This window comes from Phalacrocorax carbo, chromosome 1 (genome assembly GCF_963921805.1).
Source record: "Phalacrocorax carbo chromosome 1, bPhaCar2.1, whole genome shotgun sequence".
Taxonomy (NCBI): domain Eukaryota; kingdom Metazoa; phylum Chordata; class Aves; order Suliformes; family Phalacrocoracidae; genus Phalacrocorax; species Phalacrocorax carbo.
Window position 1 is genome coordinate 76,416,288 of NC_087513.1, and position 16,443 is coordinate 76,432,730.

Below are 16,443 nucleotides of genomic sequence, written 5' to 3' on the forward strand. Positions count from 1 at the left end.
GAATTTGCCTTTCTTCGCTTTAATCTAAAATACTCAGAATAGCGCAGGAGGTATATTGCAGCCCCTACAAAAAAGTTTAACTGAACCCTAAGGGCTGCATTCCCTCAGAAATGGCATGTATACACTTCAGGTGTTCGAAGGCTCAAGACCTGCTGGTACAGTGCTGAAGGATTATGCAGGGCAGAGGGACCAAAGCTGGTGTGCTCTTATCCACACTACCTATAAGAGGCAGCCTTTAGAGTAAGCTATGCCCAGAAACACTTAGGCTCCATCTTGAAACTAGCTGGTTCTCACCTGAGGGTGAGCTAACACTTACACAGTACAATCGCTTGCCAAATACAAACCAGGAAGTTAAGTTATTTGACAGTGTAGATATACCCCTGCTATGTAAAGCACTTTACACAGGTGAGGAAAACTGCAAGCATAACTGAGACACAAACTTTTATATGAGACAGTTGATTCATGACAGATTCTTTCCCTCACTATGAGAAAGTTTGAGTAGAAAAAAACCAACATAACAGGCAGATCTCCCCCTTCTAGCCCCCTTCTTTTGCAGCAGACTCTTCCCCTCTCTATTAAAAAAACCTCAAAGTTCTCATCAGAAAGCTGGTAGGAAGCCACTGTGCATTTTAGCCCTACGTGGCATTTGCTCTCCTTCCAAGTAGAAGTTTATTCTGAAATGCCTGTAAAGGCTCTTTTTTTGTTTTGAAAATGTATCTTTGTTAATGGCCATATATTGGAGTGTCTTCACTCAGGATTGCTCAGAACTTTTTAGCATCCTAATTACGCTTTACACTTACCCCTTGAGAAAGCTGGTAGGTCTGATTGTATTTCCACATTTCCTGCAACACTTGCTCAACACTGCCCTCATCTGGAATCTCTCCATGAAAGCCGATTCCCATCAGATTCGTCATTCTGTGCAGCAAACCAGGTACATGAAGCAGCTGCTGGCGGGCATGTTCAACACGGTAGGTCCAGGCATGGTCAATGAGGAAAATGCTTAAAGAGTATTTCGGTAATGTTACAACAGTATATTTTGACATGTGTATAGCCAAATGTTCTGTGAATAAGAGCTACAGTTCTTTGTAGATGTTTGATAACTAAGTCTTCTCTTACTCCCAGAGTCACTCCCAGAGTGTACATTGTGACATTATAGGTTAGGAACAACCTGTTACCAGCAGTAACTCACACTCCGTTTTTGTTCTAGAAAGCTTATGGTGGGTTAGTATTTCCATGAAAATGAGGAGCAAAGACAGAACAGGGCACTCAGTTTGTAAGCCCAGTTCCTTTTAAAGGCCAGGAACACAAGAGTTTATTCCCTTTTGATCATTACTAACTCCATTGCATTAACCTGATATTCTTGCCTGAAGAAGGAAAACAATACATTATTTTGCAAAAATATTCAAGGTTTTTGTTAGCCATGAACTCTGTGATATCTACTGTCATCTGTGAAAATAGGTAGAGAGATCTGATCATCAAAAACCTGAATCACTTGCTACTAAAAAAAAGGGGGGATTAAGTTTTAAGGTTTTTTGATTGCTTCTCTTTGGGTTTTTGGGGTGTTTCCCCTCCTTCCAGGTCCTTTTAGAAAAAATGTGTTGCCATTAAAGAACTACCAATATAACTCAGAACAAAACCATACACAACTGGCACAGCTTCCTTTGTCAACTTTTAACCCTTGTTTAGGCTGCATGACTTTTACAAAAAAACAGAGTTATTCAAACACAAGGGCTATCCACATTTTGGTTATATCCTCTCACTGAACCAAGTCAGAAAAGAATCTAAATTCTACTTGCTAAAAAAAACCCAACAAAACAAACCCCAACAACCTGCTCCCAAACAAAATCACCCCACGACTTATTTCAGAAAGTTAAAAACATGTCAGCTGTCATGTACACTGAGTACCCTTGAACAATTATTGTATCTCAGATTCCACATAAAGGAGAAACCTAATTTAATTTTAAAATTAAAGACTCTGGAGAATGCTAAAGTCAAGCTATTTGGAAATGTGTTACCAAATAGGTATGCTGGTGTTCTGCTCCTACATTCCCACACATCTGAACGCTACAAAGAAGCCCAAGATTATCACAGGAGCTGTTTTCAACTTTATAATTGATGTGTGTTCTCAGATTTAGAAAGGCAATGACTTAGGTTAAAACAGGCATGTAAAGGCAGATACCTACGCCCAATGTTGTTTCTACTCATCAGGCTAAATTTAGATTTGTAGACTTTGTATGTTTACCTAAGACCTAAAAAGTATGAAAGTTCTGACAAAAGAAGTTTTATAGAACTGAGCAGAACTGCGTTTAGATCTCCAGCAAAGTTGACTTCATCTCACTACCATTTATTAATATATGACAAATAACCTGTTCTATGTTTGAAATCAGTAAGAACACAAAAAGCTGTGTTGTAATATTAAGTTGTTTCTTATGCAACTTGTTTCTGGTTTAATAGCTGCATACTAGTGTCTCATTCATGACAGATAGCTGATTCTGAAGTAAGCCAACAGTAACTTGATGTATTCAATTATATATCCATGCATAGCATGTAATCACACCATCACACTCTTGAATTGTATTTTAGCCAACTGGAGGCAATTCAGTAGTCCATGGATCATTACTCTGAAGTTGCTTAGTACCTCCTTAGCCTGAGATTTGTGAAGGTCACAATTATTTCTTCAGGTTCTTCCCCTTCCCCTGAGCACAGAGTCTTGCAGATACAGTTTTTGTTTTCTTTCTGCAGAATTAATTTCAAAGTTGCCTTTTCCCTATTTTCTCCCTCAGTTTACTAAAACAAATTTCTGAGCATCTGCCTGCATGATTTATAAAAGAACAACATTAAGATACTTGCACTCCTAGCACCCTTTGCAAGATGTGCCTCATAGCATGCGCCCTTCCTCTAACAGGCAACTCTGTCTTAGAGTAAGAAAAGAAGATTTCTGAGTAGGATCAAACAAGTCTTAAAGCGAACTGTCCATATCATTGTAGGGTTTAAGACTTCAAAGACTGAACACAATTCTGAAATCACTACTCACCTATTGGGATTGGAGGCTTGAAGCCCATTCTCATTTGTTACGATAACTTTGAAACAAGGTTCATTTCCAGGATTTGGCTTCTTTTTTAATTCTTCTTCCATTTCTTCATCACCTTCCTCCTCCTCATCCACCTCTTCTACTTGCATTATACCGAAGTAGTCACCAGCATCAAATACCTGAGATTGAATGTGCACAAGATATCCAGCAGTTGATTGAGGCAGTACCCTGATACGTGTAATGCAACACCGAAAGGCACCTGTAGATAATTTGTGCCCGCAATCCGATAAAAGTTGGCATTTTCAACTTAACAGACAAATGAACAACAGTATTTATTCTTTCAAGTTTTAATAGAGCTGTTTGTTTGGGAAGTCTCTTTAGTTAATATTGGCAGGAAACTTTGTACTTTTGGTAACAATACGTCTACTGATGATTGTCTATTAGTTTAACTTCTCAAAGAATTCTAGAAGCTGAAAACAGAGTATCTTTGCTCAACTTTGCTGAAGTCAACAATTTAAGACCTGCCAAACCAGGTATTACCCAGGCTCCACAACCATACTGAAGTACATTAGGGCCCCTGAAGAAAAAGAGCGCTTACCACACACGTTCTGAAACAGTTAAGAAATCTCAGCACACTCCTCCTTTCCCTGCACAAGGGCCTGCCTGTGCTTGGTCACCTCTGGATGAGTTGAGAGATTCCTTAAACTGCTGCAAGTTAAGGTCGATACACTTACCTCTGCTGATGTTCTGAAAGAGATTTGATTGCATTCTTGCCTACTCTGGACATAATATCTTGATCTAGAACCTACACAGATTAATAGGTCACTACACAAGTTTCCCTTCTGCCAAAATCTTGCAAACAACAGGTTTGCATAGTTTCTGCAGAACCACAACTCTGATGAAAACGCTCATGATTTCAAAGAGAAAACGCTCATGATTTCAAAGAGAAAACGCTCATGATTTCAAAGAGAAAACGCTCATGATTTCAAAGAGAAAACGCTCATGATTTCAAAGAGAAAACGCTCATGATTTCAAAGAGAAAACGCTCATGATTTCAAAGAGAAAACGCTCATGATTTCAAAGAGAAAACGCGTTTTTAAAAATAAAAGATGTGTAAGTCTCAGGAGACTTTTCAAATCCTTTCAGAGGGAGTTATTTTGTTAAGTCGCTCACAATGAACCAGGCAGAAGCAGACAAATAATTTGTCTCAATCTAATCTCACCAGAAAGTAGCAGGGAGGGAGAACGACTTAGAAGTGTGACCTCTAAAGTTACTGGTTTAACATGTCAAGCCCAGGTATACCTAGCCTCTGATGCCACATTATTATAAGTCATTACTTCTAGACATTGACAACTGTTTTAGCTGTAAATTCCACAGGCAGTGACAAGCTTTTATTTGTTCAAGTGAGCTTTCCTTCAGGATAATTGTTTCTACTAAGCACCTACAAGGAGGGGAGGAAATCAACTCCACACCTGTAAAGCAAGGCCACCTAGACAAAGCAGATGTGGGTGAAGAAAAAGATGATGCCAACAATGTGTTGGCTAACTCCACACATACATTTTTCTCACAGTAAAGAGAATTATTTTGTCGACAACCTCAGTGGAGATTGAAAAGATACCTATTTTCTAAGAAAATTAGAAACTGACAATATCATCTGTTTCAGCAGGCATCAAAATAGCTAGCAATTCTAATTTATTCCTAGTTTTCCAGTTTTGCTAGAAGTGAACATTACTCAACATTTTGTCTTACGGAGTTTGTAAAAGCAGGGATATGAGGTAAGCCAGCTGCTGATTCAGACATTAGCTTTCACTTGCCACAGGCTCCACCCATTCACCAAACACCCACAATGACTGTTAATATCAAGTTCTTCTACAAGTAAGGGAAGCTGTTGGTTTTATATTTTATTAAATATCAACTCAAGACTTAATAAAGAAGGTACTCCAAATCCTCTAAGCCAAAGTTTTTACCTCTCCCTCAAACACAGCATCAGTTGCATGCGATTATAGCAGTTAGTTCGCAAAAGCTCTCTGCTTTTAATAACTTTTGAGCAGAATTATGATAAAAAAAATTGCTCCTTGAGAATTTATAACCTTGAAAAAGTGAATTAGGTGTATTCCTCATCTGAAGCAATTCACAGTCCTTGGAGCAGCTGCTCAAGACCACCTTCATCAGTGGCTTTTGGTGAGGTTTTTCTTGTTTTTTTTTAAATTCCTAATTGAAAATGCAAACAGTTCAGTAGTGAACTGACTAATTTGGCAGAAGTGCCTGGTTGGCAGTGAAGACACACAGCCTGTTGAGCGGATGGACAACACTGGTATCCTCCTCTCTTCCTCCCGCCCTTTGAGGGAGTCTGTCACATGGTGAACCTACTAATGCAGCAGCTCCATTAAAGGAATCTTAAGCTACTTAAGCAAAAAACTGCTGGGTAAGATCACACCACCAATTTGAAACGTATAACATTTTGCTTGAAGCAGAATAGGGAGAACTTGCATGAAGTACTCCACCAGAGTAAATAATCTGTAGAAGACAGCAAAGGGGTAGCAACACATTTCAGTGGCACAACTATTTGCAAGCGAAACATGCTTGGGCAAAATCACTCCCTCTTCATATTCAGGTGCAGTTCTAACCTAACAAACCTAATGAACCAGAGAATGCGATAACAAAGCAGGCACGTCATAACAATTACCACACACAGGCACCTTCAGCAAATTCCTTTTAGGCACAACACAAACTGCTTTGAAGACCACAGATAGCCTCTGAGCAACAGCATGCCCTCCTCTGCTCTGGAAAAATAAAGTCTAATAGTATTGATCATACTGCATTCCTCCTAGTAATTAAAAGCCTCCATTTTAAACGGGGATGAAACTCTAAGCAGTCCTTTGCCAGTGACATGTCAGGGCCACAAAAATCTTGCAGAGATACACAGAAGCCTGCCACATAACTTAGCATATGGTTGGAATAGGAAAAAAAATTATGAATAAAATTAGACATAGGCACTGTATTTCCCAGGCTTATAACCAGACTACACATGGTTTCTGCAGTAATATAAGAAAAACCACTATATTGGAAATATAATTTTAGAGTTTATAAAATATACTTTTAGAGTTCATAGTAAATCATTCACATGCATATGTTTTGTTTTTCAAGTTTCTGCCAGAAACACAGAGAAGTTTGCTTCCCAATAGACACTGAACACTAAATGCAAAATAAATAAATAAAATAAGATTTCTTGTTCTAGCAGATATACCATGTTTTGAACAAGCAATTCAATTCAATTCATGGTTACATCACGCTCTCAGAAGGAAACCTGCTCTGGCAGATCTCAAGGTAAATGAAGAAAAAAAACCCCATCCACTCCTCTTGCAGGCTTCAACGTACACAGAGGAGGGAGGGTATGTTGAAGCACGTGTGCATGTGTTGGAAAACAGCTGCCTAGGCTGGCTTCTAGAGGCACTGATGTAAGAGATTTTTATCTGTATTATGGAAGCAAATTTTCCAAGTTCAGTGCTAGAAAGTTTTCATCTTTGCAACAGGTTAGAACAAATGAAAATTTCCTCCCGCCTTCGCACATGAAACATGGACACTCATCCTATGTTCCATGTTGCACTGATTTTTTTTTCTGCCCACTTCTTTATTACCTAGACTCACAAAACATTTTCACTGTTTCCCATCACCACCTTTGCTTTCTTTACTGCTGCTCCTCCAACCACTCCACATGATTCTGAGTAAGGTACTGTAGCTGTCTCTGCCTCCTCAAGAGCTTATCCCAGTCCACGGCACTCCTCACAGTAATCTTCACTGGACACCTTAACTCTTCTCCATATCCTTTTGCCCTTCTTCTGGATGAAACCCAGAAGCTGCAACAGTAGAGACCAGCACCATCAGCAGCCTAACTTATCTTCCTAAGCACACTTGAAATCATTACATATCTCTCTCCACACACACTAGAACACTTAGCACAAAAGAACACCCTCAGACACCACTGCAAGCAAAATGAAACAGAAGGAGCAACCTGCCACCTTAGGGCATATGCTTTCTTCATCCTGCCTTTCTCTGTCCCAGCCTCTGTGAAAGGATCAGGACTATGGGTCTCCTCGCTATTCTCCCACCTTCTACATTTCACCACCCCCAACCACCCAAAGTTGGTAACATGCAAGGATTTCAGCCACAGGACATAAATCTTAAGCCTGCATTATGGCACAGCACAATTCCAAAGTCTGCCAGCTACCCCCAGCTTCATAATACTGACATATGGCAATGCAACAGCTTGCAACTTCAGGTTTCCTTACCAGCTTTACACTGCCTTCTACTTCATCCTTTTCCAGTATATCCCTTCTCATACCTTCCTATTTAAGCAAAGCAGTAGATATTCCCTGCTCCAAGCCACTTGCACCTATGCTTGTTAAGAGGGGTATAATACAGTGGGAAGTTTGTGACTGTGCATATGCTTGAGTTAATGTAGATTTATTTTCTCTGTAATACACACGTATTCCTGTTATTAGCAGTAGCAGAAAGTTAGAAAGCAGCAGAAACATATTCAGATCCTTCCTTACTGTATGTACTATAAACACTCAGATTATATCGTGACTTTCTATGCTTCCCTCCTGTCCAAACTTTAAAGCTGAGATGGGGAAAATAAACATTCAAGGAATTAGAAATTAGTTTACTTGTACACACATGTTAAACTACAGTCCCCTCTCCTCCCCCACTCTCCTACACTTCCTGTTCGAACTTCTCATCCCATCTCCCTTGTTTCTCCACTGCTCATCATGCCCTCCTGCACCCCACCGCTGGTTCCCTTTTCTCTCCATTCCCTGAAGTACCTACGTCTCTCCCCAGGACTGAAAATTCACCTCATTCTTATTTCCTTCTCCAGATGGACTCCTCCAGGCTCCCTGGAGCACTCTCAAGTCTCAAGACAACTAGTTTCAGGTTGTGCCTCTTTCCTGCCTCAGTTCCTTGTTCCTTTACTCCAACAAATCGAAGACAGCTTTCCTCACCACTGAGGCTGGCTGCATATGTGCAAAATGAAAAAAATTTCTGAATTCAACTTGTGTCTTTACAAGGTCTTTGTCCAAAATGACTCCTTTTCTCAACTTTGTTTCTCTTCCTTATCACAAAGCTCCAGGGAGCAATCGGAGAGTTGCTAAAAATACAGGCATAAATGGATTCTCTATCTTGGAGTGTGCCTGTGGCCCCACACTCCCTCTAGTTCAGAGTCAGGTCCAGAGAATCCTGGTGTCAGCTTCAGCTGAAACACACCCAGCCCCTGCAAAGGGATGGTCTGTGTCCTGCCTGGACAGAGCTATAAACGAGGAACTCAAAAAGGCTCACAAATGGCAATGTCCCCAGATTTATGCCACTCCATCTACGAGTGGTGATTTTACAAAGGCTTACAACTTACCCAAAATTTGGCCTGATAAAAAACCACACAGCACAGCCGCTCTGAGATGCTCTACAAAGCAGCCCTTGCATTGTTAGCGTTTTAACCATTACCAGAACGTTCTTCCACCACCATCCCGTTCTCTGCAAGAGCTGAACGGCTTTTACTGAGATCAGGAATAAACGAACGAATCAATGGGCCACAAAACAGCCTGAGACAGGCAATTCGCGCATACACAAGACAAGCTGACTGAGTTAGCTCTGCACAGTTGTAAATAATCAAGAACAGGGTAGAGCAGCGTGGAAGTGAAGAGAGCCAGGGGAAAAACAAGAGTTAGACAAAAGCACTACTACCACTGTTGCTTTTCTAAATTCCTCTCTCGCAAAAAAGGGTCTAAAGGCTTTAGGATGTATTCATCACCTCTCTCCAATATTTGGTCTCCAGTTACCAAGATCCCCAAAGGTTTTCCGCTGACAACAATAAAACGAAACTAGATATGCACAACCCACCTGATATCTTTTAACAGGCCCAAGCTGCAGTTTCGGTAACATAACCGGCATGAAGCTGTCCCCACCCGCCCCTACAGAGTAACCTCTTGGCTGGGGAAGGGGGGAGCTGCTCCCCACTACGGGTGGCGTTAGGAGAGCCTGCCCACCACGCTCACCTCACCATCGCGAGGCGGGGGTGCCTCATACCTAGCTGGGGAAGGGAGAAGAGGGGACCCCACGCCTCCTCACAGAGAAAGAGGGAGAGAGAGAGAGAAAGAGGGAGAGAGAGAGAGAAAGAGGGAGAGAGAGAGAGAAAGAGGGAGAGAGAGAGAGAAAGAGGGAGAGAGAGAGAGAAAGAGAGAGAGAGAGAGAAAGGGAGAGCAACCACCTCAGGCGGTGTTTCCCGCCCGTCAGGGCTTCCCTCAGACCCGCTCCCCCCTCCCCCAACGGCCACCCACCTCGCCACGCAGCTTGCGGCACAGGCTCTCCCAGTAGCGCGCCGGGACCCTGGACGCGCGGAGTGCGGCCCCGTGCAGGGCCACGAAGGCCGCCAGATCCTCCTCACCGTCTCCCGACATGGCCGGTCACCGCCGTTACCCGCTGCCGCCGCCGCCCGGCGCAGACCGGAGCACGGCGGGCAAGGGCAGCCCCGCGGAGGGAGGAGAGGGAGCAGCGCGCGCCGGGCGGGGCAATGCTAGGGGGCGGGGCTTCGTCGCGCTCAGAGGCAGTTGCGGCCGTTGAGGGACAGGTTTCCCGTCACCGCTCAGGAAAAGGGGACTAAGTGGGGGGCTTTAGTCTTTAGAGCAGGTGTGGGTTCTGCTTGTGCTTTGTTCTTCTCCTGCCCTTACCTTTTAATAAAAATATCAGCGTTCCTAGTGCGGTGCTGGCAACAGGATTTTTGTGTTTCCTAGCGTTTCCCCATGAGGGGGCTTTTCAGGAAGGCCCCGGCCACAGCCTCTGAAGTGGGTTATGGGTAGGTTGCGAGGTCGTGAGAGGGGCTAACTGCTGGCCACAGCCATGGCGAATGCTCTCTTTTAGTTGTGGGCACAGAGGAAAAGCTGGCACCGCGTACAGTGCTAAACAATCATTTTTTAAATTAAAGCTTGGGGTTTTTTAAAACTGTAACAAGTGAATTTTAACCCTAGGCTTCTCAAATACCTGTCAGTGTGAGAGGGAGGTGTATTCTTTGCAAGCACCTGTAGGAGGCAGGTGGCTTCCCAGTATTTTTCTTGTGTTGTTCAGAAGACATTCCTAAGAAATTCCACTCCTTCTCAGATTTCGTAGGGAATAGTGTAAACCAGTTTAAGCTGTGGCTCCCGAAGCATTTCTGGAAGCTTTAGTCTCAACTCAGGTATGGCTATAAAGCTACAAGAGTGAAGCAAGGTGTCTAACATTGGTGGCTGCTTGGAGCAGAGGCTGCGGCTTTGCTGCGCCTGCTGTTGTGGCTAGCCAAGAGCCACTACTGCTGCTGGGAGCACCTGCATTGCTCCCTCTGCGGATTGTCTGCTCCAGGGACTGTGGAAACTGCTTTTCCTGCCAGCGTACCCTCAAATCAAGACAGGATCTGACTTCAGCACTGGGAAGGGTGTCCTACAGCCCTGGAAGTAAAAGGCAGGTTCTAGAAATAGGAATTTAGGGTCAGTAGCTGGTCAAGAAAGCCTCAGATTCATGGAGCGCAGTCAGTGGAGAACATATATGGATGTCATGTTGAAGAAATACCTCTTTGCTCCCTGCCCTGTCTTGTGTTGCTGGACTGGTGTCCTGTGTAACTACCCAGAGCAGCAATCCCTCTCCCCACATAATCACGAGTTATCAAGTGGCAGGTCTGTAAAGTGCTGCAATAGCTTGGCCAGGCACAGGGACAGTAGAAAGAGATTCAAAATGATGCCTACGTGCTGAAGCTATACGTCACCATTCTGCAGCTGAGGATCTAGCATGATCCTCACATTGGATATCTGAATAGTAAATGCAGGCAAATCTTCCTCTTTGCCTGAGGTGGCGTCTGCCTCACCATGTCTCATGTTCCCACACATCCCCATTGTAAAGGCTTTACTGGGATGTTGCTAAGGATACCTGTGTAACTGAACAGCAGAAGATCAAAAAGTAGTTGTATTTCCAGTGTTCCTTGACTGGGTTCCTGCCACACTACTCCAGGTTTGAGGATGTTTTTTTGCTAATATTGTGGTTTGGAAAAAGAGGATGGCTGTTGTGGTGATCTCGTACTAGTATTATCAGATGTGGACATTTGCTCACTTACCAGCCCTTGTGGGAATCCTACTTGCCAAAGATATTCCCAGCACCACCCTTCCCTCATTTCTGTCTTTGCCATAGACGCAATAGCCGACGGCATATTGTATATGCACACAACGTGATATGGTTCTACACAGTCTATGCTGGGTATATCAAGTTACACGACTTGTTTTTTTGCCTCGGTTTTGCTCACTACATCAAATATTGTCTCAGGTTGGGAGTGTTTACTACTGCTAATTTGAACTGGTTGTTTGTTTATTTCTTTTTTTTCCAAATGACTTTATAAAAATAAGAAAGTTCCTAGAAAATGCATAATAATAACTTTATAGTTAATTCAAACTTTTTAATTACCTAAAAAAAAAGTCCAGACCAAGTAAGAAAAGCAGGATGCATTTTCATTTTCTTTTTCAGTAGAGCCACACTGATCATGCCCTGTCTAGGGACAAGGGGAAAGTGATCCTGCTCCAACATGAGATTTACATAATTTGTGTTCTCCCCAAGTACAGGCAGGTGTGTTCTCAGTGCTGGTTTACACTTCCACCTCACTTTGAGTAGGAGCTCTGGCTGCTGGCCAGCTGTCTGTGGTTCCAGGCTGTTTGGGTGAGTTTGCAGGTCTATGGTGCGGAGTCCAGCATTCACCACTTTCCCATCACTGCTTCAGCCACCAGGCCGCACGGTGAGGCTATCGGCAGCAGTCGCTCCTATGCTGTGGTGTAGATCACCTGCGATGCCAGGGCTGTAGCCCAGAGATGCCACTGTCAGCCTCTCATTATGAAAGCAGGTATTTGTGGGTAATCCTGGTAAAGAAAAAGTTACCACAGTATATTATTCTGATTGTTTTCTTAGGAAGAGGGACTAATTTACAGTGCCTGAACAATGCAGCCCTTACTCAGGCAAAGTGCTTGTTAAATTTAATGGGTTACTTTACATTGCAGAGTATTACATTGCAGTTATTTGCAGAGGATGCAAAAAGTTCTCAGCAGGAAGGAAATTTGCTGGGGCACTAGGCAGTAACAGCAGGAGCAAGATGCTTACTAGCACTAGTCTAAAATAAGAGGATTTAGCCTTCTGGTACTATCTGTAGGGGGCCAACCCATGTAGCTGTTGTACCTCTCTGTCCCAGCCGTCCTGATGACTTATCCACTGCTACCTCACTCAGTTCCTGCCCTGTAGCAGGAATTTATCATGAGTTAGCATATGTGAAGCAGCGTTTGCCCCCAACAATTACAAGTTGAGTTTTACGAAGTTTTTTGAGCCTGGCAGTTTCTGGCTTTATTCCAAATGTTTATGGCTATCTGATCCCGATAGATCCAATGTGCATTCCCCACTTCATTTTCATGTTGTTTCATGTTAGAACCTTCTTCTTTGGCAGTATGTCGTGGGAGCCGCCTCCTGAAGAGAGGCAGGGATGTAAGGGGCAGAAGAGACCCTCAACAGAATAATAAAAAGGAGATGAGGGGACATATTTCTGGTACGTTTTGCAATAACTGCTATAATATGTTATCAGAGAAACCATTTGATTTCAAATAAACAACTTCCTCAACAGTAAAATTAGCACTTTTAAGCATGGAAAACTGAGATGGGGGCTTAGATCAGAGGAACATTATTTGCTGTAAATATTTTGTAATAGCTGTATCTGTGAGCCTAAACCTTCATGGATGCTGTTATAAGAATGCAAAATGTATTCTGCATCAAAATAGCAGTGATGGTGTGTAGCTTTTGCTGACCTGCTTTTGTGGCCAGGTATATTTTTGGGAAGGTACTTACGCCCCTCTAACTGCATGAATCCCCAAACCAACTTTGGCTGTGTTTTGCACTCACCTGGTGAAGAACCTGTGCAGAAGCAGTGACAGCAGCCGGCTGTGAGCATGACTCTGTCATGAGCCATGTAAGGTTCAGACAGCTGTGAGGTCATCAACTCAGAGCTTTGAACTGCAGTGATGTCCATGCATGTGGCTGCACACAAATGCTGCATGCACAGCTGTAGAAGAGGCTTCCACATATGCCATAGCTGGCAGCTGGCTCACCCACAGAAAAATAAAGCACCCAATTTAGTTAAGTTTGCCACACGCACCTGTCAGCAGGTGTCCATCCAGGGCCTTATATGTCTCTTTTGCATACCCTGACCACCATGTGACTGTGGGGCTGCACTGTCCTGTTGTGTGGCTGGATGGGCACCTGAGCGACAAGAGAAACCCATGGTTTGGTCTTGGGGCAGGTTTCCATGTGAGCGTGGTGCCTGGAAAAAGCCTTGGAGAAAAAGAGTCTTGGAGGGCAGCTTGCAGGCGGATGAATGATCTTAGCAGCTTGGGCCCCGTCTCTGGCCTAAAGGTCTGACAAGAGATCAGTGTCTTAAGGATAATTAACCAAACAAATTGTCTGGCACAAACAATACTTCTATTTATTGTATCCCCCAAGAAACGTATTTACAGCATTTATATTATGTACTGACATAACAGATGCTGACAAGTGCAGATGTTTTAATGTCAAAGACAGTCTCACTGCTCAAGCAGTACCGGGGTGGAGGGGGACTGCCCTCATACTGGGGGTACAGTATGAAAAACCAGCTTGCCAGGCAGCTCCAGGAATCTTCACCTCATGTCACAGCTGTGTGGGCAACCCAGTGTGCTGCCCTTAGTCCCAAGGCATCCTGCTGCCCCTTGACAGCCAGTGCTGCTGTTTGTCACAAGCTGCTTGGGTGTCTTCAGAAAGGCAGATCCCTGTTCCTCCTTTTCCTGTGTCTTTAGGCATCCATAGCATGTCATCTAATATATTACTTTTATAACAGTGTGACCGTTACTTAGGAATACTGTTGTACAGGCGATACAAGTGAGCCAGAGGTGGTGTTATTCTACATGTTAAGAAGTGCTGTTGGAGTGCAGCATATCCCACAGCGTGCATCAGGAGGCAGACGGCAGAGGTGACAACTGGTGTGTGTGTCACCCTTGCGCTGGAGTGGCTCAGGATGCTGATGGGCCAGGTGCCCATCATCCATCTCCTCGGTCAGTGCTGGGGCTCTCCAGAGCCAGTCAGTGAGGGATCTCCTCAAGTGATCATAAAAAAGCTGTGGCTGGTAGTGGTGCTTACTCCTAAATAAATACCACATTGGATAAAATGCACAGATAGACAATTCAGGTACTTCTCTTGGTTTATGTTTTAAACATAGAAACATTTTGTGGAAAAACTAGTCTGTGGCTACTTAGAGCCCGTGCATCTATGTTCATGTTGCCTTCCTAGCCATGTGATGGAAGGAAATTTGCTGGGGCACTAGGCAGTAACAGCAGGAGCAAGATGCACACAGGAGCAGTTCTCAGCCTGCAGTCAGCAGACTGCAGCCACATTAGCTTCATGTGCTATAGGAGTTCAAGCATGGCTGCATAAAACAGAGAAACAAAATGCACCCAGGGTAGGGCATAAAGATGTTCTGGGAAATATGTCTGGTTTGTAATGTACCTCAAGATTTGGAGAAATGCAACCAGCTGTTCACAGCTGACTGCCCATTTAGATGTTATTTTTTAAGAGGTGAAAAATAGCCCTTTATTATGATTGTACAGGACAGGCCCCTCTGTGACACCCGGAGTCACTCAATGTTGATGGCTGAACAAGGAGTTCCCAGTCTGCCTTCACTTACCTGCTGGGTCATGCCGGAGTGCTGTTCAACAGGCCACGATGTTTTGTGAGCTCGTTTGGAAGCCATGGGGGGATCTGGAACGAGAATGGACCCCCTGTGCAATTCTCACCAGGCAACGCCTATTGCAGTACACTAGTGTCTTGGACTCAAATGCTCATTGTCGTGGCTTTTGCCCTTGTATGCAGGTACTTAATCGCCAGTAATTGATTTGACTTCCAATGGCCTTTAGGAACTTTGGAGTTCAGCTTTTCTCTGTCTTTAATAGGAGCTGACTTTTCCTATTACTCCTTTAAAGCTCTGAAGCTGTAAAGCCAGCTGAGCACCAACTCACACAGCACCAGTTGTAGTCTGATAAAAGCGGTGCTGTATCTTCTTAGAGTGTAATGAGGATGGCTGCCCCTGTTACCTGGGTGGATCGCTACTAGCTGGAAAAGGCCGTAATTGATTTTTTGCAGCCAGTCAGGATGTAGCTGTCACTCTCTTTATGCCTTTCAAACCTGGCAGTGACACCAATAGTCACCAGTCACACTGGCAGCATTTATATAATTTACCACATATAGAAAACCGGTGGCGTAGACAGCCATATGAGAAATGCTTTGTCCTAACAAGATAAACTGTTCACATGAGGGTATGGGCAGAATACCACGTACCGTGCTGGTATGGATATGAAGCATCCTGCCTGTTCTGCAGCAACTAGCCGCTGTAGTGTGAGCAATGCTCCGCAGGCTGTGCTCATCTCCTAACAAGCACTGCTGAGTGGCAAACCTGTTACCAGGTGTTCTCAATTCAGTTAATAACACTGTGCTTTTTGTCTGGTCTAGTGTGCTGTGTACCCTTAGTGACAACTTGTACTTCTTAAACTGCAGAAGGTGATTTAGATGAGATCTGAGCTGTTGATGTCACTACAGATAGTCTATTTTCATCATCCATTTTCATCATTACCAGCATCAGGAGTTTCATTTGGGCCACTGATTGTACACATGCTACTTGCTTTGTAATCTTGGACTGCAATGGTGTTAACTATCATTGTAAAATTCAGCAGCAAGAAGGGCCTGGGCAAATACACTTTTTCTACAGCAGGGCTTGAGGGGAAAAGGACACTTTTGATCTCTCTTTAGATCATAATTTTGCTTGTAAGTGTAGTTTCCTCTCAACCTAGTCCTCAGTGGGACAAGCAACAGGTGAGTTTGGAAGTCACCAGTCTTCTTGGCAGCTTGTGGTGGGAATAGCACATCAGGCCAGCAGTGGAAGAGAGCTTCCTTCCTCTTTCTTTCTTCCAGGTAGTTTTGCAACAGAGGGAAGGGGTGCCTGCATGAGACATACATAGTAACGTCAGAGTTATTTTAAGAAATGGTTAAAGGTCCTGGAGGGGCATTGGTGATGTGGTGCTTTGCTGTAGCCAGGATTTCTTCTTGCTCTGAAAAACTCTCCTTGAAGTCTGTTTGGAAGGAACCTAACTCAGTGTCCCAGCACTCACAAACTCCAGTTGTTCGATGAGAAAGAAAAAAGCTCTCCGTTGCCTAAAGATTAAAATTAGACAGAGATAAGTAAATGCTATCAAAAAAGAGAAGTTCGCTTCCGATGCCTGTCTACGTTACACCGGCGCGTGAAGCCTGTTCCATGTAAACAAATAAATGGTGGGCAGGGGTATCCATTCCAT

General features: G+C 43.7%; 1 protein-coding gene across 1 annotated transcript in view; it reads right to left on the reverse strand.

Annotated features, from left to right (window-relative positions):
* Positions 1-9,573, reverse strand: part of TTLL12 (tubulin tyrosine ligase like 12) — a 28,135-nt gene extending 18,562 nt beyond the window's left edge. Inside the window, exons 1-3 of the mRNA XM_064460892.1 lie at positions 9,361-9,573; positions 3,035-3,210; positions 801-999 (exon numbers count right to left, since the gene is read on the reverse strand). Of these exons, the coding sequence (XP_064316962.1) occupies positions 801-999; positions 3,035-3,210; positions 9,361-9,480 (495 nt within the window). The 5' untranslated portion in view covers positions 9,481-9,573. The remainder of the gene's footprint in view (positions 1-800; positions 1,000-3,034; positions 3,211-9,360) is intronic.
* Positions 9,574-16,443: the final 6,870 nt, after the last annotated feature.